Consider the following 26,613-nt stretch of genomic DNA (forward strand, 5'->3'; position numbering starts at 1 on the left):
TTTTGAAGTTGGTAAGCAAACAGCAATGGCACCCATTTACATGCAATGTTTTTGTGTTCATACAATAGAAGGGAATGCGTTACCAACTCGCTTCAAAATATCTTGTGTTTTGCAGAAGAAAGAAAGCCAAACAGGTTTAAAATGATATGATGTTGAGCAAACGATGACAGAACTTTCCTTTTAAGGCACATTCACACCAAGGATGGCAACTGCCGTTTTTATATCTACATATTTTGATAAATGTTTTCTTTTATTTCTCTAGTATTCTAAGAAGGTGGACGATCGTTTCGGAGGTTACGTAGCCTGTACGCTGCTGGTCTTCTGTTTTATCTCCTTCATTCAGATTGTCATATTCCCAAAGTGAGTGATCAACACACACACACACACACACATGTACAAACACACACTTTCGTGACTCTAAAATCCCCACGTGTTGTTCTGCAGTACTCTGGTCATGTTGGGAATTTACATCAGCATCTTCATTATTCTTGCCAACATTCTCTTCATCTGTGCCATCTACTCCTGCGTGAAGGTAAAGTGATCTTCATCCTTTAAACGGTTGATTTTCATTTTACAGTGAGCTAACGTTTTCTCATTTTTATGTCTCATATGTCTCTCCCTCTCTTTGTCTGCTTCTGTCTCACAGCTCTTCCCGGCTGCCATGCAGACTGTGTCCAAGAAGATTGTTCAGTCTCGCACCAACAGCACACTGGTGGGAGTTTTTACCATCATCCTCGTCTTCATCTCGGCCTTTGTCAATATGGTATGCAGACAAAGCGTCTAACAGAAGGACATTTCAGCTCACATTCAAAATCACATTTTAGAAGAATAATCATGTGACCACTTACTCGCTCTCGTGTTGTTCTGTATTCTGTATCTTTCTTCTGTGGGACACCAAAATAATATATCAGCACACTCCATCTGACACGTCTATTTGTCTTCTGCATTTACATCGGTGATACATAGTTGACTCATGTACAATATGCCTCGGAGACGTCGCCTGTCAGATGTCATATAGAGAATTAGAAGACATCTGTAGGATGTCTATGACTTAGAATGTATGTAAAACTGCAAGACATCTGCAATACATAGTTTGCTCATCTGCAATATGTCTCGGAGTTCATCAGTAAAGTTGATGACGTCACATAGGTGGTACCCTGTTGAAAAAAACTGCATATGCTGGTTAGGTATGTTTCAAGCAAGGTAGCTGGTTTGAGCTGTTTTAAGCTGGTTTGTGCTTCTAACCACAGCTCTAGACCTATAGTTCCGAGCAGCCCAGAATGATAATTTGTCTATACATTTAAACAGAATGGGGACTGGGGCTGTCAATCTCCAAAGTAAAAGTTTTTTATGCTGTGCTGTATTTTAAGTCATGAGATTTTTCACATGATATGTGGATATATTCAGGGTGTCTTAAATGGTGATTATAGAGCTAATAGCTCCAGTCCCCATTCACTTCTTATTGTAAAAAGAAAATATTTAGAAAAAGAAAATACATGAAACCTTGGACATTATGCGATATATTACCATATATATCCTACAGTTCTTGAACAACATGAGGGTGAATAAACGAACACTTAATTTCTTTTATGGGTCTACTGTCCCTTTAATTTATTGCAATGCCCAAGTCTATGCCTCACTGATTCTATTAGGCTATGTACAGTAAATAGCCTGAATTTGTGTTGGTGTGTTGCCTACAGTTTTCCTGTGATACGGAGAAGCTGGTGGACTGTGTTGCAGAGAGGTTCAACTTGTCATCAGAGATGGTAACTCCCTGCGTCATTCACAACCTGTCACGTTCTGCGGCAGGGGGCCTGGATATCTGTACCAGCAACACACCTTCATGCCCCTTCCCTGAGGTGAGGATGTGTGTTTGTCTGATTGCTGTGCAGTCGCACCGAGCGCTGTACACCCCCTCTCCTGATTTACGTCACAAACCAGTTGACTTACATCGGCACACTTGTGTCTACCATTTTTTTGTAACCTGGTAGTCCACCACGATTTAGATCTGGCTCGATTCTGGTATGAAACGGCCACTTGATTTTTTAAACTTTATAAATTGTAAAATTGTGTGTTTTTAAAATTTTATTTACAAACGACAATGTTGTCAAAATGAGCCCTTAAAACCAAGTCCTTTTTTATAAGTTGATGCACCCTGATGACATGAATTCAGATTAAGGCTAGCCTTATAGTGATATTCCTAATCCTTTAACTCTGTTTTGTGTCTTTCAGTATTTCAGCTACAGCGTGCTGCTGACTCTGTTGGCGTGCTCAGTGTTCCTGCAGATCAGCAGTATAGGGAAGTTGACTTTAATGCTGCTCATTCAGCTCACTTTCCTGCTGCTTGTGGAGTGGCCAGAGGTGGCACTGTTTGACAACGCGGACCTCTTTGTGACTGCCAATGCCCTGTGAGTACAGCTGCCGGCCACTAGAGGACATCTGATTCATGTTTAGCTTGAGCCGATATGTGCCCTCTATTCTTTACCATGAGAATTGGAGCTGTAAAATCACATTGTGAATGTATAAATGTGTAAAATTAACCAATGCATTAGTCTGTAAATATGTATATGTTTAAATCATGATTGTAGTTTATACATTATAGACCCCTAGTATTCAGAATGGGTTTTTCTTAAATGACATTCTATTCCTGATGTAAGTTTTAAATAAATGTTTTTTGCTGTTCTCTTTCAGCACATTTAATGAAACATTGCAGTGGTAAGGCCTATATTTCTCTCCTATATATTTTTTTAAATCTTTGCAAAAATCGTATTCATAAATAAAATATTTCCCCTCAGGTCCAGTCTTAATGCCACCATGGATCAGTGGTATGCGTTACATTTATTTCCTTATCTTTTGTACTTTTGTATAAGTTTTTTGTTATGTTTTTACTTAAAAGAAAAGAAAATTGTCACAAACTTGTATAGTGATCTGTGCTGTATTCTGTTACATTCACGTTTTGCAAATAATCAATGCAGTGGGTGTGTGAATAAACCATTGACATGCTATCTTCTTGCAGTCCTTTCAGGGTGACGAAAGTCTCTCTGAAGGTCATGACCCCTGTGATCCTCACCGTGTTTGTATTGGCACTGTACCTACATGCCCAGCAGGTGGAGTCTACGGCACGTCTAGACTTTCTCTGGAAACTTCAGGTATAGCTGCAGCGAAACTTGGCATAAAACATAGGGCTGGGGGTAAACGATTATTTATGAAACGATTAATCTAACGATTATTTTATCGATTAGTCGGCTAATCTAAAGACTAATTGGACAATCAATCTAACGCTTATTTTTCTGTTGCTCGATTTGTAAAAATATGTATCTCAAATCTATACCAAAAAAAACAATGCGTGCATTGCATCTCTTTCTCAGGACAGGACGCCAAGGTTCTTTGCTTTGTCCTAGGAAACACGAAAGCAATGCATATTAGAACAACAGCTATAACTGTGGGGTATTTTAAATCTACTCTTAACCTCATTGTAGTGCTATGCTATGATTAGTTTATTTGAATGCTAACACTGAAATGCTAATTTTGAAGTATTCCCTTACCCATGTTTTGGTCTCCCACGTGTGTGTGGCGAGCAGCTGCGAAGCGTCGACGCAAAAATATGACGTCGACAAAATTTTGACGTCATCGACGCGTCGCTACAGCCCTAATAAAACATGATTTTGGCTAAGAACCACCCAGTTGGACAGAGTTAGAGCCTTGTAAAATCACCAACCACTGTTTGTCTTTTTAAAATGTTATAAGAAGGGAAATCTACAATCCATAATAACACAATAATAGGCTGCAACCTGTGTCCTAACGGTTTAGAGGACAATAGTATAGAATTTTTAAAATAGTAAATGTGTTTAGATCAAAATAAGCTTTTGAAAACAATGTAAAAGTAATGTATACCGATTGTTGTATGCACGAATCGGACAGGGTTATTTTAGTCAACTAAAATTATTAAAACATTTCCATTATTTGATTAAAAATCAAATAAAATATAGACCTACATATTATTTAGATAAAAATGTCATAATTATAAACCAAGTTTATAAGTTGAGACATTAAAATTATTAGAGGAAAGTTTGACATAAAATAAAATAAAATCAACATAAAAATGGAGAAATAAACAACATGCCACAAAAACTTATGCTTGCAAATAAAACTAAAATGAACACGAAAATTTAGGTTAAAAATAAAATTAAAACTTCTAAATATAAGAAACAACAAATAAATTAGACTAATATAACAGGTAATGTGATTTTGACAGTGCTATTTTCTTGGAACAAAATGTCCCATACTGAATTCTGACTTTATTTCAAAGATATTGGACATTAAAGGGATAGTTCACCCAAAATTGAAAAATTCTATCATGAATTACTACTCTGTAATAGTCGATCCAAATCTGCTTTAATTTCTTTGTTTTGGTTGAACACAGAGAAAGATATTTGGACGACTGCTTGCAACCAAACAGTTCTTGGACCCCATTGACTCCCATAGTAGGAAAAATACAATAGTAGTCAATAGTACCGCAGAACTGTTTGCTGTCCTACATTCTTCAAAATATCTTCCTTTGTATTCAACCGATCAAAAAAAAATGTATTTTCCTACTATGATAGTCAATAGGGTGCAATAACTATTTGTTTACAAGCATTCTTCTTCCAGCATATCTTTCTCTGTTCATTCCAATTTATCCATACTAGTGCTATTCCTCTATATCATGTTCATCTGCAGGCTACAGAAGAGAAAGAGGAGATGGAGGAACTTCAAGCCTATAACCGCCGGCTCCTCCACAACATCCTTCCTAAAGATGTGGCCGCCCACTTTCTAGCCAGAGAGAGAAGGAACGACGAGCTGTACTATCAGTCCTGCGAGTGCGTGGCCGTCATGTTCGCCTCCATCAGCAACTTTTCAGAGTTTTACGTGGAGCTGGAGGCCAACAATGAGGGAGTGGAGTGTCTTAGGCTCCTCAATGAGATCATCGCTGATTTTGATGAGGTAGGCCAGGAGAAGTAAGAGTAAATACCAAAAGAGATTATAAGTGACACTTTTTTGACGTTCGTCTGTCGTAGATCATCAGTGAGGAGAAATACAGGCAGCTGGAGAAAATAAAGACCATTGGCAGCACCTACATGACCGCATCGGGCCTCAATGACTCCACCTATGACAAAGAAGGCCGTTCGCATATAACCGCCCTAGCGGACTACGCCATGCGCCTCCGCGAGCAGATGAAGTACATCAATGAGCATTCCTTCAATAACTTCCAGATGAAGATTGGTGAGCAGAACTTGCATGTTAACGTGATCTCAGCAACTGTGACCAAAAACAACAATGCAGTTTAAAAAATCTTCTGTTTGTAGGACTGAACATAGGGCCAGTGGTTGCAGGAGTTATTGGAGCCCGGAAACCCCAGTATGATATCTGGGGAAACACAGTCAACGTGGCCAGTCGGATGGACAGTACTGGGGTTCCAGACCATATTCAGGTACACCCTCACAGTCTTAAATGAACCATTTACACCTTGCAATACCATCAGTAAAAGAAGCATCAACGTTTTCTTACGGCCATGATTTTATTTTTGCTTCTCGCAGGTGACCACAGACCTGCACCAGGTGTTGGCCAGTAAAGGTTACCAGCTGGAGTGTCGAGGGGTTGTAAAAGTTAAAGGCAAGGGTGAGATGACCACTTACTTCCTGAACAACGGACCCCCCAACAGTTAGCAGCGCACTAGTGTTCCTTCGGATTCCCACAATTCCCCAGAGAGAAGGATTGCGTGACGCAACCCGAAGTCAAACAAGTAGCCATCGCTATCACTTGAAAAAAACAAACAAAAAGGAAAGATCATTGAAAAAAAAACTCAAGACCGGAGAGTCATGAACTGGCGGTCTCGGTTGCGCCTTGAAGGACGAATGCTTTTGTTTTAAAGCCTCAGGCTCCTTGAAATATGAAATGTCAGATTATTTAATAAAGGCCTTTTATCCGCCGAAGAGAAACGCTGTACATAAGGCATTTCCTCCCTATTTTCTTCTCTGCGACATCTGTTATTTTTTATTTCAGGAGAATATAAATACAGGTACTCATGTTCTGTTCTGAATTCCTTATTTATTTCAAGCTTGATGTTTTGGTGCAAAAAGTCCTTTATGGAAAAACGTGTGAAAATGACACGCACATTTATACCGTACGTAGAAATGTACGCCTGTATATTTGTGTGTGTGCAAATACAGTATCTGTATAAATCAAGGAGAGAACTATTGACCAAAGACCAAAGTGTTTAATAGAGAAGTTGTCAAAACGTTTTCGGAAGTTTTGAATATTACATAGCGCCCGCACCCCTCTGTTTTTACAACGTTTTATCATTTAATGTAATTTAAACGGGTTGATCAGCAATCCGGTTGATCAAATGAAGGATTGATTGAATTCTGTATTTCCGTCAGAATGAAGATGATTTCCTCTGGAAGGTTTTTTGAGAACGACCAGGTCATGTCCTCAAGGGAGACTTCACTTTTGTTTCGTGTATTCCGCCAACCATTTCTTCTTTTTCAAAGAAGTATTTTTGGTACAAAATAAAATAAAAGGAAAAAAAGAGTTTTTCGGAGGCACATGGGGAAAAGCCACGGCATTGGAAACCACGGTACGAGACAGTTTTTCGAGTTCCAATCTATTACAGAAGGACTTTTTTAAAACGAAAGAAATATATCTATAAATTATGACTGAATACTGTGCTTTTTCGAAGGGGCATAACTCTTTTCACTGTGAGGTTTCTATGATACGACAAGCTGCTTTCTTGCCAAACTAAAACAGCTCAAAGCATGTCTGATTGTGGTATCTTCTCTACGATTTTTGTTTGTTCGTTTGATTCCCTCAAGTTTTAATGTTTGGGTATTTTGTATCACCTCTGTATCCATTTTTTTATTCCAGTTATGGTTGTCTGAGTTATCTGTTCAGCTATGGTTGTCCGAGTTATCTGTTCAATTACAATTTCATTCCAGCTGAAGAGATGAAACAGTGACCTGAACTGAGAGGTTCGAGCATGATGGTACCAACTGATCAACTGACGACGAATGATCGTGAGACTAGTATTCCATCCATTGCATTTTTCACCCAAAAAATCCTGTCGTCATTTTAACCAGTTGTTCAAAGCCTGTATAAATCCCTTTGTTCTGTAAAGCACAAAAGAAGATGTTTTGAAGAAAATGAACAACCAAATTCAAGAACTGTTTGGTTACAAACATTCTTCTAAACATCTTTATATGTGTTTAGCACAACAAAGAAAAGTATTCAGGTTTGGCACAACTTGAGGGCGAGTAAATGATGAAAAAATTTTCATTTTTGGGCGAACTATCCCTTTAAGGCCCATTCACACCAAGAGTGATGACTAAAGATATATATTTTTAAATCATCCCAAATTTAAGAGAACAGCTCAGGCCACATCAAAACTATAACAGTGACGGTAGAGGAACAATATCATTGAGTTTTACAGTGATTTGTTTTTCTAGCTGACGACAGCCAATGAAATTCCAAACAAAATTTAAGAGGCTTGTTCATTTAAAACTGCAGCGGATGAGCTTAAAAAAGTGCTACGGTCTGTTGAAGTGTACTCTTATAGGCATCTTTTGGTGTGAAAGAGACTTTATGGTTCTTTTTAGTGCGCATTAGACTCTAAAGGGACAATTCACCCCAAAATAAAAATTGGATCAGTTACCTCATCCTTTAATCTGTTACAAAGCTTTTTTGACTTTTCTCTGTGTGACATAAAAAAAGAAAGTCTGTTTTTTTTGCATGCAGTTTCAATGAATCTTGATTAAAGCTGACGTCTTGGTAAGCCTTGCGTTTACTTTGTGTTTGCAAAAGACATTCATTTTTATGTGTTCACAAGAAGTTTTGGACTATTTGGAATTGTTCATGATGACATTTTGTAATTTTGGGTGAACTGTTCCTTTAAGGAAAAAGCCACGTTTTATCTTGTGCATTGCAAATCTATCAACAAGGTGTAGGTTTAAGTCTGTATTACTGAACTACAACCAAGCTAACTGTTAACATAGCACCAAATTTCCCATATCGCAATGCAACTGCCTTAACTGAACAAGCGTATATATACGATAACAGTGCCTCTTCAGCTATAGAGCATATCAAGACCGTAATAACCCCTTATGGTCTTTAAACAGGCCGTGTTTGTAAACTCAGTCAGCTTTTTCAGTGTACTTGCATGGCAGCCAAAGCTCCATTCCTGCTGTGTTTATTATTTATTGCACATTTGCTGTGATGGAAGTTTGGTCATTGCATGTCAGTTGATCATGTTGGTACAAAAGGCAGAGCGCCCTGTTGTTTTAACCAGTACGTGCAATAAAGTTTACATGAATTAACAGTGTGAAGGAAGCAACCATAGTATGTGTTGTGCTGTGGTCAAGCAGATGATGTGTATTAGTACTACTGAGTCTCACACTGGGGCCTCTGTCTGGATCAGGTCTGAACGACTCCTGATCGGCTCTTTATTTCTGTTGACTTTGTTCGTTTTGTTGTTTTTACTTTAGTCGAAAGACTTAAAAGGGACTAGCTTTTCAACTTTGCAAAGGAAAGTTGAGAAAAGACTCTTGATGATTATAAACTTCTCCCCTCTAAAAATAAATCATGTCTGTTTTATTTGTTTTTGTGATTGTTTTTTATTGCTGTTATGTTAAAATCGCTTTTTTAAGATTTTATTTATATTTTGCTATTATGTTTGACTAACCAGTGATGATACAATATACAATGTTTTCTTTACTTCTTTAAAAAAAATGACAAATTATTTGACAGTGTCTATCTTTTGTTGATTAAGGTGATTAGATGAATTTGCTTGGGATTAATAAACAACTTCTTATTTACAATTTATAATTATATTTATATAATAAATAGGTGTAATTATATGTATTTATACAAGTATAAGAATTTTCATTTATTTATAATTATTTAACTGATGAAAATTGATCGGAATGAGATTTTTTCTAATCTAAAGCTACTCTCTGCCTGTGAGTTGTGGGTAAAAAAAGATTGCACTGGCTTGTTGGTTTTCACTAAATCGTTGATGTTTCAAGACTAACGAAACCTTTACCCTAACCCTAACCTTACACTAACCATATAAACTACCTATGATTGTTAAACTTCCCAAAAAACACGGTTAACTGATGACGTCAGAGCCACAAAAAAAAATTCTGCTCAGATGCTGCAGGTTGCAAACGCATTTCGTGTGTTCAGCCATTTAGTAATGCAAACACCATTGCTATGGTTATTTTACATCTGATCTTGGATCATTCTTTTAATTTAGTTAACAGTCAGATTCTGATACAAATGGAACACAAAAAACAGCTGGCAACTAAAACTATATTTACTTAAGCATCAGGTAAAGTTTCAAGTTTTGACAGAATATCCAAAAACGATTACTGACAGTTTTTGCAGGAAACCATTGTACATTGTAAAGTGATTAAAGGAACAGTCAACATTTACATGTAGTCATTTAGCAGACACTTTAATCCAAAGGGATTTACAAAGAGTTTAGGGAGAAATAAGCGATATGTCATACAGGAGCAATATTAAATTAGGCGCCAATACAAAGTAGGTAGTTTCAACAAAAGCTAGACCACTACCTGTTGAGAGAAAGAGAGAGGTTTAGTGTTTTTTTTTCATTAATTTGTCTGTGCAGTATACCCTAAATAAAAATGTATCTGATTAAAATCATTTATTAACCTTAATTCAAAAGCGGTATAAGAAGACACAAAAGAAGATATTTCTACATACAATGGAAGTTAATGGGGGGTCAATGTTGTTTGTTTACCAACATTCTTCAAAATACCTTCTTGTGTGTCATACATGTTTGGAATGACAGGGGGTTTCACCCGCAATATGGTGATACTATATGTGTAGTGGATACATATGCTTATGTTTAAACTATTCTTTTAGAATCTTTGATGGTAAGGACCCAATTATGTCCCAAGAATAATGTGAACAGATATTATATCCTATTTTAAGACTTAAGTCTGTAGGTTGAAAAGATGCACTCCATCTGAACTTCACTGTTTATATTTTTGCATTTCCTATTTCTCCTAAACTTGTTCTGTCCGCAAGGCTAACAGTTGAGATACGCCTCAGTTGCATCATGGACTGCAATAAGCGAATAACTCTATTTATTCAACAGAATGTAATACCATAATGTCATTGTGTTTGCCTGTCTGCTATGTGTATGTGTACCGCAGTGTGTGAGATTGTGTTGATAGTACCTGCACCAGGGATCAAAAGAGGCTAAAGTCTGAATTGGCCATGGCCATCTCATTTACAAACCTAAGAAAAGCAACGGGGAGAGATGTATGAAAGAATTACTGTCCATATGTTATCAAAATGTTAAAAGAGAAAAGATTCAACATACTTTGTCATTTCACTGTTTCTGCGTGGGAAACGTCGGATTCGAGTCCAGGGTTCCTGATTTTTGGGGCCACCAGTGGGAACCCACCAACCGTACCGTTGATTGTCCGTCAAAGGTACACGATACACTTCTTTGGGGGCTGATAGTTAAACAACACTTCGTCAATGAGGGATTGCTTACAATTGCATGCAGGCCAGTATGAATCCTTAGAAAATAATGTGAAAAGTCCCTCATACGAGAGACCTTTCTACTTCAACTGAAAATTCAATTTAACCAAATTCACTGTACAACACATTTCAACTTATTATTAGTCAAAGTCCAAGTAGCCTAATTTAAAAACACCCTGATCAAATCAGTGTAGTTGACAAGCATACTGTATCTTGAGATTTATAATCTGGTGGTAAACTGTACATCAGCGATTCCCAAACTTTTTATTCCAGGAACCACCTAGACAGGTATAATCTATCTTGAGACCCACCAAAATATTTCTAAATGGAAATATGGGGAGAAAATGCACGTTCATCCTCTATAAGTAGAAAAGTTTTTATTTCCCTAAATAGAATAAATGTAATTTAAGCTGCAATACCAAACTATAATGGTAAATTATCAAAGCTATGGTTATTGCAAGTCAGTAACTGGACTAAACAGTTTTTTTGTGAGTCATTCAAAATCCAAGTGACTTTCCACGACCACATGTGACCCACAACTGGGTCCCGACCCACAGTTTAAAAACCCCTGATATACATGATACGAGCTAAATCATGCAAGGCTATTGAAAGATATATATTGTTGTAGCCACAATAATGTATCTTTGACGAGTATAAAAGGTGTTTAAAGTCTGAACTTACACTTGTGAACCTCTCTGATGATTTGCATATGACCGAGGGGATCAGCGCACGTGAATTCTCTTTTCGTATTGATGGGTGGAAGTCCGTTCTCTTCACGCTGCAATACTGAAACATCTGAAGGAAATACAAAACACTTCAGATGAAACTGGACTGCTACAGACTGCTATAACGATAGTGTTTTGAAGAACGTCTCCAATAAAGTCGCACCCACGCGCATACCTTGAGCATGTAGTTTGATTTGGGCTGATGACACACCTTGTCGGCGACAGGCCGTTGATAGCCCAGATATGTTAATCCAAAGAAAGCCATATCCTAATTTATAACTCCAGCTGATCAAGAATTTAAAGACAGCCGAACGATAGCAGAAATAACCGAACAGGTACCGAGAAAAGCCGAGCATAAGACTCTCACATTTTAGCTAGATCCGGAAAGGTCGCTAAAGAAGCTAATGTTTAAAGTGTTACCATGGAAACTCGCACGGCCCCCTCATTCGTGTTATTCGGGCCGGAACACCAAAATGCGAACATGTTAACGTCTAAATTAAACGTAGGGTAGAAATGAACCCAGGGTTCAATTATTCAATCATATCGTTAGATTGAAATTCAATACGAAGTTTCATTCAAAACATCTTCCCTGATGTAACGTAGAAAATGGATTTCCCTCAGTGCGGGTAAGGAAAGACGTGAAGTAGGCTAAGTTGAAGAAGTAAAACAAAGACATGCCGTTTTTACGATTGTTGAGTTTGTATGTTTTGGTTCTGGATATTTTGGTTCAAAAGGCTACTAAATTGTTTTCCATCTATTTAGGGTGCGGAATAAATAGGCAGCCGACAACATGACTTTCAGATTTGTTTTTTTATTTCGCAATTTAACATGTACCTTATACAAGAAAGTAGGCTATGTCATTTTATTTATTTTTTATCAGTTTTAACTTCTTTCTAGTCATTTACATAGTGGTGCATGTTTATATGACTTTGTATAACAATTGCTGATCAGTTAACATTCAACATAAACAATGTTCATATCTGACTTCATAAAAATGCTCAAGATTGAGACTTAACTTTAAAATGAGAGCACATCATTCTCGCGATTCTGCGGGCATTGGAAATGCTTAAAATGTTTACTAACGTGGAAAATTTCTTGTTATTTACCCATTTATAACTGTGAAGCTGCTTTGAAATTGAAACTATCTATATTTTATAAAGCAATATATTATTGAAGGTGACTTGTTTTAAGTATATATATTTCACATCAAATTCGTAAATAATATTTAAATATCAATTTCATTATGTTTGTTATGACTATTTTATTTTCTTTAGGATGCACATAAATAGTCTTCAATGTGCTCTACCCATAAAACTGAGTGTGTTTGGACTGAGCCTTTTCATTTAAGTTCTGTGGATATTACAGCGGGTGTGGAGGTCCACCAGTTTGTTGAATGGTCTTTCCCTAAAGCCACAATACAGAAACAGTGTGGTTCATAAAACCAGTAGCGTTCAGATGAATATCATTGCACCACTCTTGGAGGAAGAGGTTTTGCCGTTGTCTTAAAATGCCAGCTGTTCCTCTGGGTTCTAGAGCATGGAGGAACTCAAGCCGTACATACACAGACCTCAAGAAGATCCTAAAGGACCTGGAGCTGATGGGAACCCCTTCATTCCTGGCATGATGGCTCCTGCTGAGCTGAGGGAGAAGCAGGAAGGTTCGGTGAAGAACGGCTTTAACCAGTATGCCAGTGATCGCATTTCCCTCCACCCTAGTCTTGGGGCTAACACACGTCCCCCTGAGAGAGTGGCACATAGATCGGGGGATCATTTCCAAATGCATATTATTCAGACCTAATTCACATTACTCTTCCAAGATGCATTGAGCAAAAGTTCAGCCGATGTCCACGTTTATCCACCATGAGTGTGATTATTGTCTTATTATCTTGCATACAACCCTTGCTGTATTTCTGGAAGAAATTATACTGGTGGATGATGCGAGAACTCAATCTGAGTGAATCAGAGTGAGGTTTTTTTTTAAGTTTCACTATTATATAACTTTTAAATCGCCCCATATATTAACTTGCACAGATTGTGCACTGTATTACAGAGAGATTCCCTGAATCTGTAAACAAATAATAAAAAAAAGATTACTCTGTTTACTGACCCCCATGTCATGAAAAATGTGTTTATCTTTATTTCTTCTGAAGAACACAAATAAGAAATATTTTTAAGTAACCGAACAAACACTGACCCCCATTGACTTCCGTTGTATGGACGCAAAACCTTTCTAAAAATATATATTATACACAGAAGAAAGAGTCACATACAGGTTTTGAAAAACATGACGGTGAGGAAAGGATGCCAGTATTTGAACTATCTAACTATTTAGAAGGCAATTTAGGCATGTACAGGTATTGATGGGCACAACATGGCAATTCACTCTTTAAAACGTAGCTGAAAAGTATCTTCATAGCAATGGCATAGAAGAACCATTTTTGGTTCCACAAAGAACCATCTCTTTCTTGTCTTTATAAACTCTTTAGAACCTTTGTTTTCCCACAAAGAACCTTTTGTGAAACAGAACGGTTCTTCGGATGTTAAGGGTTCTTTATGGAACCATTTAGACAAAAAAGCTTCTTCTATGACATCGTAAAGCATCTTTTAGTTTTCCAAACTCACTTCCCAGATCATCTGAAAGAGCCATTAACACTTCATTCTCGCCACAGGTACTTTACAGATCCCAGCATCCTCTTGAATCTTGAAGATTCACATTTTTATGGCACTTAAAGCTTTGTAGAAATTGTTTATTTTTACTTAAGTTTGTCATTTAATCTGCATATTATCTCTCTTGTATGTTTGTCATTGTTTACAGATTTATCTTCTTCACAACACTTTGTTTAATAAATGTTCAATGGTGCAGAATGACAATGTCATCATGAGAATCTGTGACCCTTCCAACATTTCTCAGCACTGGGCCTTCAGCTGACCTGAAGGTTAATTTCACTCAAGGGAAGAGTTACATCAGATACATCACTTTTGTTTGAAATAATGGCACATAATAAGTTTGCTGAATTGCTGCCCAATGGAGAATTTGTTGCACAAACATTGCCTCATCTGCATTTGTGTGTTTCATCAGGATGTCCTATTTCTTTTAATAATACAAGTCAATAAAACCAGACTTGAATTAATGCAGTATTATCATTGTTTGTTATGCATACTTTTAATAAACCTTAATTTTGTTCTTTACACTGAACATTTAAAGAGTACACACACCGTTTCAAACATTATTAAACGCCTTGACTCCTTAAGCCTATTTATATATTACAATAAATACATCTAAAGATTTGTGTAAACAATGTGTCACGAATTGTCAGACAGCTATTGGAAAATGTCTAAGAAGGACCGAACACTAGATTTAAAAGGACGGTTTCTTCGATTGGACGCAAAGTGGCGTTATTGCAAAAGAATAAAACCGTGATGCCCTGCCCAAATTGGGTGCCGTGTGGGCAGTGACGGTATTGCAGAGGTGCCGTAAAAACTAGAAAATATTTGTATATTTCGTATTAAGTTTTATGGCTGCAGATACGTTAACTCATAATGTACCTTCTGATACATACTTTGTTCTTAGGAATTTACAATAAACTTGTAAAAAAAGATTAAATGTTTAAATCACCTTACCAATCCAACTAACCAGTATTTGCAAAGCTTATGAACGTTTACATAACTTGTTTTCACGGATTTCATTTTTTGTATTCGAACATATGCTATGTTTGAGTTTCTATCAGAAAAAAGTGTCCATTAAATATCTTAAAAGTGAAGTGTTTTGTCCATAAATATTGGTCACTTTACTGCAAGGGAGACTTGAAGCTTTTGGTATTTGGCATCTCCCCTGAAGTTTGGAAAGATGTTTTAAAAAACTAAAACAAAGCATTAATTGTTCGGTGAATTTTTTAACTTACAAAATTACATGCAACGTCATGCTGACTTTTCGTTGAGTTCTTTGCCAGCTTTTGTCTACTTATCCACATGATGTGCTCGTGGAAGAGCGGTGCGTTTGCTTGCCATTGCAGCTTTCAACTGTCAATCAGCAGCGTGCGTGGGCTGCCGCCAAAGACGTCACCTAAGCCCCTCCCTTCAGCGTTATGTCCCCTCCCACTTCTCTGTTTTTGCGTGCGTGATGGTGTGGTTGACGTCAATACGCTGCAGCGATGGGAAGTCGAGCGAGCGCTGGTGAGTTTCTGGCTACACCAATAAAATCACAGAGTCGCGCAGCGTCGGTTTAACAGGGAAGAAGGAAACTGTGTAAGATATGTCTCTAGCCTGAATAATTAACATCTCTACGGTCATACCGACGAGTCTGTGAATTTTACTCCTCTAGGATTTGAATCCTGCAGCTTTTGTTCTGTTTTGTACGTTGCACTTACTGTAAGTAGCACGTTGTCCAGTGTCGTTAGTGTGTTTTATAGTGCGGTTTGCTTTCTAACCACAACTAACTGGTCATCTGATTCCTAAGTCCTGGCAGATACTGTAGGTAGGGGATTGGACTGGGGATTTGTGCTAATAACATTATAGTATGATGGGATTGTGTGTCGTTTATAGAGTACCGTTAACATGTGAATTGTGACATTTTTGTGTATGGTTTTTCCTGTATGCCACAGAGAGAGCACACACTAACGTTACAGTCCCTGATAAGATTGGTACGTAAACATAGTCGTGATGTAGTAGCAGATAAAGTCGTGCCTTTGTCGATGTCTCTGATGAATGTCTTTGTGTAGTTAAGAAGAAATTCCAGAGCAGACATTAGATGTGTGCGAGTTCTTGCTGCGCACACCGATCGGCTTGTGACATCCAAGTACCGCGAGAGCAATTCGGGAGCATACGGAGCGGGCTGCTCTCGCGATCATTTGATGTCATGCGCTGACCGGTACATAAAGTTGAACACCCCTTTTGTCAGTAATGTGTGCTTTTTAACTGGAATATAAGCATGAGTCAGCATAAATTAGAAATGTTATAAGTGCAAATGTTAAATGGTAGTTGACAAATAATGTGGCCACCATTTATTTTTATTTAAAGTAATCACTTTTTTGCAGTTTATATATTTGTCATGTGGTGCAACAAGTGCATATTAATCATATCGATGATGATAAAAACTGTAATGACTATTTGAACTGTCATGTCAGCTACCCTAAAGCAGGAATGATTTTGTCTTTTGGTCACATTTAATGTACACCAATGTTTTCTGTGTTTGCTTTGCCATTCTGTGTTGTTTGTTGTTGTTAAATATATTGTCAGCTTAAAGGGATAGTTCACTCAGAATAAAAATTCTGTCATGAATTACTAATCCTCAAATTGTTCAAAACCTGTATAAATGTATTTGTTGGTTGAACACAAAGAAAAAGTTTTGGAAACATGTTAGCTACTAAGATTTCTGGGACATCATTGAATAACATTAAAAAAAAAATATGTGAACTATCCCTTTAAGATTTACGCGTATAGTTTTGTCCCCCTCTACTGTGAATGGATCAACCTTACTGAGAATTCTTGAAGCAGAACAAGTGTAGCATGTCAGTGTATGTGCTCAAGTTTCCAGAGCTTGTTTTGTTGCATTTAACTTCTTTCATAATGGTTATTTAATCTGTCTGTCTGTCTTTTCCTGATCTTCGCAGACAAAATGAACGATCTTCCTCTCTCCCGCTCAGAAGTGTTTGGGCAACTGAGGAGAGAACTGCACGATGACGTGGAGTTTCATCAGTCGGACGTGCACATCTTCATCATCATGGGCGCTTCGGTGAGTTTGTGTTCTAATTTCACTTGGATGGACCAAACATTATGCTTTAAAACTATTAAGTTTCTATAGTTCCTTGTTGATAGGCTGAAGGTCCCACTGGTATTGGTTTAAGTTACATTATTATATAAATGTACAGCTTTTTCTTCTAGTGCAATAAAAGTACGAATCTCAGATGTGGGTAAAATGGCCTTGAAATGGTTTGTAGGAGGAAGTACAGCTGAAATTATGCAATCAGTGAAAACCCCACCGTAATAAAATCTTCAATTTGTCATCCAGACATAAAGGTTTGTTGAGTAGGAATAGTTTAGTTTATTGTCCTTGAGCGGCCTTGAAAGGCTACATGTGACAACAACTGAACTTTGACTGGCTGCTTTGGTCTGCCTTCATTTTGATTTGGCATATGAATAAGGAACAATATTACAACTAGATCGGTACATTTTCTGAAGAAACTGTGAGTGATGCTTTCGTGGAAAACTGCAGAACTGGGTACTAGTGTGATAACACATTAAGCCTCAAATGAATGTAACAAACCCTTGTGTCTCTATGGTGTTTTGATGCAGAGATATAGGTTTTTTGCTAAATGGTTGCTAGGCTAACATGTTTGATTGTTATGGGCGTGGCTTGGCATTTGCCAGTTGATGATACTCTAAGCTATGATTGTAACAAACCAACCCCCGTGTCTCTACAATGTTCTGATGTGGAGATATAGGTTTTTCTAAATGGTTGCTAGGCTGACATGTTTTGTTGCTATGGGCCTGGCTTCGAAGCTTAATGAAGTTCCCGGGATACTGATTGGTTGCCTGAGTCAAATAAACCCACCCACATGTCTCTACGACACTGTGTTGCAAATATATCCATCTGGACTTTTTATAAAGGGAGTCTATGGGAACGGTTTCTAGGTTGCTGTAAATGGTTGCTATGGGCGTGGCTTAATAGCTTTATGACGATCATGTGACACTTATTGGTTGTTGCAGTGCGAAGATGTTCTACACGGGACAGTTTTACGCCTTATATGAGCATTCTTCCTGTCGATGGGAAATTTTGGGTGGCTCTTACACCACAGGGGTACAACTTACACCCCATTGTGAGGTATGTTCTTACAGAGCCTGATAGCCTCTTCAAATGTGGTAACCTCCACGTTTCTAGGAAACCCTTGCTCGGAGCTACGACCCATCAAAGGTGGGCGCAGTTTTTAGTCTATGGGATTTTTCGGGTTTTTATTCGCACCCATCGCACCCCCCCCACCTGATCGCTTATAAAAGTCATAGCACTCCATTCCCGAAAAGTATTCTTTATTATATAGTATTATTATTATTATCATTATCATAATAAGCTCACACAACAGTAATACATCAGCAGCAGCTGTACAACAGCTTTTTCTAAGCATCACTAATGAATGTTGGTTAAGTTAATATAGGTCACACTTCTCCATATTGAGTTTTTCTCTAGTGATGAAATATAAACCGTCTTCCTTCTTTTGGCTTGCTTTTCCCTGTTCCGCCTTTTCTTTCATCACACCCTTTTTATTAGTCTGATTCAACACAAGAGCTCTGTGTATAATGCTTTGTTAAGTAGGAGAGGCAGTAGTGAGCTGGATTATGCCATATCACTCACCATCAGCACTTTTCATTCAGTAGGTTGAGGTGGAGGGATGTTGAAAGGGTTGGTGTGTCTATGCGTGTGTGTGTGAGTATTGGCAAGATGGCAAGGCTGGTAAAAAAGGCCTGATCTGGTCTGGGGCGCTGGTCAACAGTGTTGAAACAAGCCTATGGCCTGATATTACACAATGACTCCATATAGCCACCATGCCAAAATGCAGCAGATTGCAACATCACATCTTGTCTGACCATTAAAGCCAGGATAGTTCACCCGAAAATATATCTTTTTTCATTTATTCATCCTTATGTTGTTTAAAATCTTTTATATTTTGAGAAATGTTTTGTGTTCATTCAATGGGCGTCCAATGTTTTTTGCAACATTCTTCAAAACATCTTCTTTTGTGTTCTACAAAGAAAGTCCTACAGGTTTAAAAAGACTTTGATGATTAAATGGTGATTTTTTTTTTTTTGGTATATCCTTTTTACTTCTGTCTGTTAGAATTATGTGAAAAATGCAGAAGTAGTTTTCTCGAAATAATGGGGAACACTGAGTTGGTTCACTGGTGAGTTTCGGTAAAGTATAACTGAAAACGACATTTTGGTGTTTTCCTTCTGTGGTGTCAAAAGATGTGGAAATAAACACTAAAATCAATAAATAAATACATCATAATAGTAGTTTTTGTGCCTTGTGAGAAAAACACCAAAACTTAGTATTTAGTCTACTCTATTTTGTATGTTACCAGATACCGTTTTGTCTTGAAAAATGTATTATTGTTCATTGTTAGCCAATGGATTGACACAATATTTAAATATGGCAAAGACCACATTAATGTAAAGGGTCATTGAAAAACCACACAGAGTTCATATGACATCGACATGATAAAAATAAATCTGCCCTAAAATGAACATGCTGTGTAGGCTTTGAAAAACGTTGACGAATATACAACCAGTATAGCAAAAGTGTATTTCTTTCCTCCAGAAACGCTGGTTTATCTGGATCGTAGTGTTTTGTTTGTTTTACTGTGATTATGATGGATTGCCAATGCTGAAGACTGAACACTGAGGAATGGAGGTGGACTTTTTGTAAAGTCATACTTACTAAGAACTTCCTCCAAAGCAACAACAGTGTTTAAATAGATTACGTGGCATAGTGCACAGGGGCTAATGGATTATATACAGCTACACAGCATATCTGCTGATAGGGAAGCCTCACAGTTTGGCATAGCACTGTAGAGACAAAGAGAATGGTCTCGCAGTCCATTTCTTATGCGTTCAAATAGACATGGAGCAGATGTACTCGGGTCAGTGATCAGTCAGACGGCTGTATCATGTGGTTGGGATGGATTTTATTTAAGTTGTTTAATATAAGATTAAACTACTGCTTTACATTAATAGTTTGAAGTGTCTCCTTTATTTATCTACAAATATTTCTACATGTTAAACTGAGAAACCGGCTGAACTTTGATGCCACCTGCCATTTTGAAACAGCCCATGCTATATTTCAGGGCCTAAAAAACATGAGACCCCCTTGCACATTTGTACCTCCCTGATGTTTAACCGTTTGCTTTACATGTGATTAATGTACATTAAAGCCTTATAAAAGCAGTGTTCTCATTTTGTGGGTTGGCACGTTTGGAGAGACTTTTGGCTATTAAGCAACAGTGGTTTTTGGCTTGGCTAAGAGAACAGTTATGTTTAATCATTTAACAAAGTGTTTTTGATAACTTATCCAACAGTCATTTTTCAACCAACTTTTCAAACCCCTTCCCCAAAAATGAATGAAAAGTGAAAAAAAAAGTGTGCGTTTTAATGATTTTTTATAAACATTTAAACAAAATATCATAAATATTCTCTTGTCGTAGGGGGATCTGGCCAAAAAGAAAATTTACCCAACATTATGGTAAGTCCTTTTTATGTCTAACCTGACCCTGAATTACACTTTCTCTTCTGGTATTATATATTTCTCTCTCTCTTTTAGGTGGTTGTTCAGAGATGGTTTGCTCCCTGAACAGACCTATTTTGTTGGCTTTGCCCGTTCTGACCTGACCGTGGACTCCATTCGTGCAGCCTGCATGCCCTACATGAAGGTCACAACTTTCTCCGTGTGTTTATGTCTGTGTACTCCGCATGTCTGTTTGTTTTGAATCTTTCCTTTTCTTATTTTCAGGCTGTTGACTCCGAGGCTGAACGCCTCTCAACATTCTTCAGCCGGAACTCGTACATCAGCGGTAAATATGTGGATGGATCTTCTTTTGCCAACCTGCACACACACCTACTGTCCTTAACGGGAGGAGCCGAAGCTAACCGCCTCTTCTACCTGGCCTTGCCGCCCAACGTGTACCATGATGTGACAGAGAACATCAGACATAATTGCATGAGCACTAAGTGAGAAGCAACAAAAAGCGTTTGTTTCATGCTTTTCATTATTTGATGCAAGCTCTTTTTACATGAGCCATAACATCACCCTAGCAACCCCTCAGAAAACTTAAATAACACCCTAGCAACCCCTCAAAAAACTTTTATAACAGCCATAATGTCATTTCTGACAATGCTTTAGCAAATACTAAAAGAAATCTGTACATTTAGCATCATGTTTCTTGTTTGTTGGTTGACAGGGGCTGGAACCGGATAATCGTGGAGAAGCCATTTGGCCGTGACCTGCAGAGCTCAGAGGAGTTAACCAAACATCTTTCCACTCTTTTCACTGAGGATCAGATTTACCGTATAGATCACTACCTAGGCAAAGAGATGGTCCAGAACCTAATGGTTCTTCGGTATGCTTCTCTTCATCTCTCACACTGTTCTGCCTCATTTAGTCTCTCTGCCTCCTGCTTTTCAATGGCTGTCAGACACAGTTGGTATTTCTGTATAATTAGGTTTCAGTTACATAAGGAAGCTCTGGATGTGTGTCGATAATTGACCTGATTTGCTTTCTTTATTTTCTCAAAACCCCAAAGGTTTGGAAACCGTCTATTTGGTCCCATTTGGAACAGGGACAGTGTGGCCTGCGTGGTTCTGACCTTCAAAGAGCCATTTGGAACCCAGGGTCGCGGAGGATATTTTGATGATTTTGGAATTATTCGGTTAGTTCAGTTAATCCTTTGTACATAAGAACTTAAGATTTCTTGCTTTGATTGTTTTTAAGTGCAACTTGTTTGCATCTTTCTCAAGTCATGCTGGAATAAATCAATACAAAGTTTACTTAAATTGTTAATGCTATTTGTGATGGCCAAAACAAATATTATAATGATTATAAATTTGATCTTCCATGAACACATTCCATGTCTTCAACACTAAAACTAGGGATGAACATTTAAGAAAAGTGTGATATGTAATAATTTGCTAAATAACACAGTGTATCAATTTTTTTCGCCCAATCTTTTAATAGTTAATTATGTGGGGCTAATTATTGTGGTAATTTTTTTATGTAGCATCAATGTATTTGTGTTTATTTAGCTGAAGTTAAATTTGAGCTTATATCATTAGTTGAAATATATTGGTATATTGAAAATAAATAAAAACTGTAAATATTTTCATATATTAAAAAATTATTTTCCAGTTGTCACTGTCCAAAAATTCTAGAAAATGTATGTAGCACAGGGAAAGTGTGATGAAGCGATGATGGGTGACTTCATCTGGAACTTCGTGAGGACAGTATTAGTCATTATAGACAAAAACGATCAAATGTACACTCCTGAAGTTTTGGACGGCTCTTTTTTTGGGAACTGTAATGTTAAACTGTTGTTTTGAGCTCAGAGTTATGCCAGTACCTTGTAATTTCGAGTAATAATACAGAAAAAAAATGTACGTGATTTTTAAATTCAGCATGTTAAACTTTATAAAGAAACGGTAAAAATAAAAGTGAAACACAACTTAAAAACTAAAAATGCAACATGCATTACGAAAATGATTTTAAAATCAAATTAAAATATATTGAGATGTATTTAGTAACTGAATAAAATATAACAAACATACATGTTTTACATCACTCTCTCTGTCTAAAATGTTTTAATGTATTAAATCATATAGTAATTGCAAATTTAAGATATTTCAATTTATCTTGCATCCTTAGCCAAAATGCCTAGATGGTTTTCCATGCAAATCTGATTTTAATATTCTAGTGTGATTTGTAAATGAAAGGATCTCTCTTCTGTCTCCAGTGATGTGATGCAGAACCACCTGCTGCAGATGCTCTCTCTGGTTGCCATGGAGAAGCCGGCCTCCACAAGCTCTGATGATGTGCGGGATGAGAAGGTAATGGGCCAGTCGGCCAATGAACTGTGATCTGTCATCCCTTGCAGCACTCGTCTGGCTCTTATCTACATGATACTAAATTTAGAGGCTCATGCATAGCAAATATACAGTATCTCTGTATCACTGCAATCTTCATCCAGTTATTCATTAACATTAAAGAAATCTATTGAGGTCAAGAGGGAAGTTAAGTATCCAAAACAAAAGAATGAGGACATACGAATAAAAGAAGGGTTTGGCTTCAGGATTATTTTGTAATTAGTGGAAAATGTTGTGTTAATACCATAATTCAGTTTTGATTATTGTGGGTGGGTAGATACTATACAGTTTCCAAGTGTCTGCTGTAAGATGTTCTATAATATATAGATACTGTATATACGTGTTTAGTAATATAGAGTGATCAGTCACATTTATTTTACTTCTCAGCTCAACTTGGCCTAAAACAGCAGAGATGAATGGGAATAATAACGGATGACTCCTGATGTGACATTATATGTCTGTTTTGTAATGATCTTTTTCTCCCCCCACAGGTTAAAGTCCTGAAGTGCATCGATCCAGTTTCTCTGTCAGATGTGGTGCTGGGTCAATACATTGGAGATCCTGAAGGAGAGGGAGATGCTAAACTGGGTTATTTAGATGACCCAACTGTTCCTAAAGGCTCCACCCAGGCCACGTTTGCGACTGCGGTGCTTTATGTGAAGAATGAACGGTGGGATGGTAAGCGTTTGGATTCAATTCTGCATTTGCTATGCATCTACATTTATACATAAAAATGGACTGTACATTATACTTGGGTAAAATGATGTTATAATTGTCTTATTGTATGGAAAATTGCTCCGTTAAATCTGACATCAACAAAAGTGTTTTGGCTAAACTACACTAAGAGCTGGTAAAAAGATTTGCACCCTTCAGAATTACCGTTTAAATGTTTACTGGAGCAAGACTGCTGTGTAGATATTTAAACACAGAGATTTGAATTTTAACAATAACAGTTTGTTGTCGAACTCGACTGGTTTGAGGATGTCTTTTTATTTAAAACAAAGCCAATTTGACTCTCTCTCTATCTGTCTTTAAGGTGTTCCCTTCATCCTCCGCTGTGGGAAGGCTCTTAATGAGAGAAAAGCAGAGGTGCGGTTGCAGTTCACCGATGTTCCTGGAGACATTTTTACAGGACAGTGCAGGAGGAATGAGTTGGTGGTACGCGTTCAGCCCAATGAGGCCATATACGCCAAGATGATGAGCAAAAAACCTGGAGTTTATTTCAGCCCTGAAGAGACAGAGCTGGACCTGACCTACCACAGCAGATACAAGGTACCACGATCCTCTAAGAGTTTATGATGTTCTAATACATTTTTTATTTATATGTGTCTGAATATGGCGGTGAAACACAAGACATAATAACATAAATATGACTGTCTACTTCTGTAATGTATCAACTTTTGCCACATGTATTTTTGGTCTGTTTCTCAGGACGTTAAGCTGCCTGATGCTTACGAGCGCCTGATTTTGGATGTGTTCTGCGGAAGTCAGATGCATTTTGTACGGAGGTCAGTCAGTCTACTGCCTTGACACAGGTGTCATGTTATGCATGTATTCTGATAATTAACTTGATTATTTTCTAGCGATGAGTTGAGGGAAGCATGGAGAATCTTCACTCCACTTCTTCATCAGATAGAGAAGGAGAAGACGCCACCTATCCCATATATATATGGAAGGTAATAGAAATATTTGTAGGAAATAAGTTTGAAGTGATGTGTAGCACATTTTAAATGCGTTGTGAATTTGTTTTTATAGCCGTGGTCCTCCAGAGGCAGATGAGCTGGTGAAGAAGGTGGGCTTCCGCTACGAGGGAACATACAAATGGGTGAACCCACATAAACTGTGAAAGTAAAGAAAACCAAAATGAAAAAGAAAAACAAACTGGTTGAGTGCCTCAAGTAAGGAGAAATAAAAAGGCACTTTAAAATAAATGTAAAGATGTTCACTGAATTTAAAATGGGCCAGGGAAGTTTAGAAAATACTGGTTAATCATTACTAGTTAAACATCAGCTTTTATATAACTTGTGTATCATAACCAACTTATGATATAATTCCACACAGTATATGCGTCTGGTTTCTGTGTATATTTCATTACAATGAAGAACAGTTAAAAGTTTTGGTCGAGCAACATTCTTATATCGATGCAGATTTAATACTGCAGTCTCATTCCTTTTGTTTACAATTTATTCTTTAAACAAAATAATTGTGTCCTACATTCAACTTTCCACTAGCAAGTCTTAAATTCTGCTCTTTGTGATTTTTTTTTTTTGCATTTTAAAGTGTTAAGAGGGGTTGTTCATGCAACCTTTTCTACTGACTGCAAATTTGTATTGAATATATCATTACCACACACCAACAATATCATTTTCAACATGCTGGGTGAGAAAGGATGAGAATGGGGATCTTTGTTACAGGGTAACATGTATGAAGTGCTGTATCCAGAAAATCTTACCATGTCTTAACATGACCGTTATATTAAGTCTTATATGATCTGATGTTATAGATCACATGTGAATCACAAACATGTTAATGACGTTTGATCTCTTAAAATTATTCATGCCCTACTGAGAAATGAGTTCTTTCTGCACTGTGTCTGGTTTCAACACTAGTTAGACATTGCATTTTTTATTTTTTGGTACATGTGTATAGCTGAGTTTCTGAAAGACCTGAAGGAAGCCCAAGACATATATATTTATCAGCAGATTTATAGGGTAACTGCTTATTTGTATGCTTGAACATCTATGAGCTATGTAACTTTTCTAAACAAAGTTATGCCCAGTGTTTTCTATTTTATTGTGAATGTAATTTTACAATAAAACAGCTGTGATGCCTCAAATGTCTTGTTTTTCATTTTACATTTACATTGTCATTTGGCAGATGCTTTTATCCAAAGCGACTTACAGTGCACTTATTACAGGGACAATCCCCCTGGAACAACATGGAGTAAAGTGTCTTGCTCAAGGACACACTGGTGGTGGATGCTGGGATCGAACCAGCAACCTTTTGATTTACTAGTTCAGTGGTTTAACCCACTAGACCACCATCTCGACTACTAACTCCATTTTAAAAGGCCACGTTCCCCGCGATCGCATTTTCAACCTTTAGATAGTGTGTAATGTTGCTGTTAGAGATCATAAAGCTCAAAGTTCAGTGTCAAGCGAGATATTGTCTGTTACAGAATTCACATTTCAAGGATTACAGAGAACTGCTGGATCGGACTACAGCCCTCTTCTTCCCGGGTACATGATGTCACTATTCCGAGTGCTTTTAAAAATCTCCGCCCAAAGGAATACGGCAAAACCTGGGCGAGGCATTCCTCAGAGAAGAGGAAGAGCCGCTGGAGTAGTGTTTGGTTCTCAGAGATTGTAAACATTTAACTGAGCTATGCTCTGAACTACTTTCACTTTCATCACAGTCCACGGCTGGTAGTAAGAATTCGGATACACACATTTCAAGATAACCAATGCTCAAATCACAGCTTCCGTGACTTTAACATCGGCTGTGAAAGCTGTTTAGTGTAATACACTTATATTGTTTGTGTGTGTGCGCATACCTCTAAAACACTTCTATGAAACGTCCGTTTAAGTCTTGCTTGCAAATGTCGCCTGGTCAATCTGCTTGTTTTATTATCCAACTCGGATCCAATATAAAATCAAAACTAACGTTTCTGTTATTAGGGTTAATTAATATAACCAGTCTGACGCCATTCGGTCCGGTGTCATTTC

At 37.5% G+C, this 26,613-nt stretch overlaps 3 protein-coding genes across 5 annotated transcripts in view; 2 read left to right on the forward strand and 1 right to left on the reverse strand.

Annotated features, from left to right (window-relative positions):
- Window positions 1–8,625, forward strand: part of adcy6a (adenylate cyclase 6a) — a 44,344-nt gene extending 35,719 nt beyond the window's left edge. The window contains exons 13-24 of the mRNA XM_056732943.1: window positions 263–360; window positions 445–532; window positions 647–763; window positions 1,701–1,859; window positions 2,233–2,408; window positions 2,692–2,715; window positions 2,796–2,825; window positions 3,017–3,149; window positions 4,720–4,983; window positions 5,058–5,262; window positions 5,346–5,470; window positions 5,577–8,625. Coding sequence (XP_056588921.1) covers window positions 263–360; window positions 445–532; window positions 647–763; window positions 1,701–1,859; window positions 2,233–2,408; window positions 2,692–2,715; window positions 2,796–2,825; window positions 3,017–3,149; window positions 4,720–4,983; window positions 5,058–5,262; window positions 5,346–5,470; window positions 5,577–5,705 — 1,548 coding nt within the window. The 3' untranslated portion in view covers window positions 5,706–8,625. The remainder of the gene's footprint in view (window positions 1–262; window positions 361–444; window positions 533–646; window positions 764–1,700; window positions 1,860–2,232; window positions 2,409–2,691; window positions 2,716–2,795; window positions 2,826–3,016; window positions 3,150–4,719; window positions 4,984–5,057; window positions 5,263–5,345; window positions 5,471–5,576) is intronic.
- A 617-nt stretch (window positions 8,626–9,242) lies between these two features.
- On the reverse strand, window positions 9,243–11,723 carry LOC130409531 (testis-expressed protein 49-like). Its single transcript, XM_056733563.1, has 5 exons — window positions 11,446–11,723; window positions 11,227–11,340; window positions 10,382–10,517; window positions 10,236–10,296; window positions 9,243–9,605 (listed from the first exon to the last, which is right to left on the reverse strand). The coding sequence occupies exons 1-4, from the start codon at window positions 11,624–11,626 to the stop codon at window positions 10,248–10,250; spliced, it is 480 nt and encodes a 159-aa protein (XP_056589541.1). The 5' UTR covers window positions 11,627–11,723; the 3' UTR covers window positions 9,243–9,605; window positions 10,236–10,247.
- A 3,676-nt stretch (window positions 11,724–15,399) lies between these two features.
- Window positions 15,400–25,724, forward strand: g6pd (glucose-6-phosphate dehydrogenase). Of its 3 annotated transcripts, none has more exons than XM_056733380.1 (13): window positions 15,400–15,442; window positions 16,879–17,000; window positions 20,461–20,498; window positions 20,577–20,685; window positions 20,766–20,983; window positions 21,214–21,372; window positions 21,556–21,681; window positions 22,759–22,852; window positions 23,380–23,566; window positions 23,925–24,160; window positions 24,320–24,396; window positions 24,472–24,564; window positions 24,644–25,724. In XM_056733380.1, the coding sequence occupies exons 1-13, from the start codon at window positions 15,421–15,423 to the stop codon at window positions 24,732–24,734; spliced, it is 1,572 nt and encodes a 523-aa protein (XP_056589358.1). In that variant the 5' UTR covers window positions 15,400–15,420; the 3' UTR covers window positions 24,735–25,724. The 3 variants fall into 3 exon arrangements, with proteins under 3 accessions (XP_056589358.1, XP_056589360.1, XP_056589359.1); XM_056733382.1 differs by having other exon boundaries at window positions 15,421–15,514; XM_056733381.1 differs by lacking the exon at window positions 15,400–15,442 and adding an exon at window positions 15,464–15,637.
- Window positions 25,725–26,613: the final 889 nt, after the last annotated feature.

Source organism: Triplophysa dalaica, chromosome 20 (genome assembly GCF_015846415.1).
Source record: "Triplophysa dalaica isolate WHDGS20190420 chromosome 20, ASM1584641v1, whole genome shotgun sequence".
NCBI classification, from domain to species: Eukaryota; Metazoa; Chordata; class Actinopteri; order Cypriniformes; family Nemacheilidae; genus Triplophysa; species Triplophysa dalaica.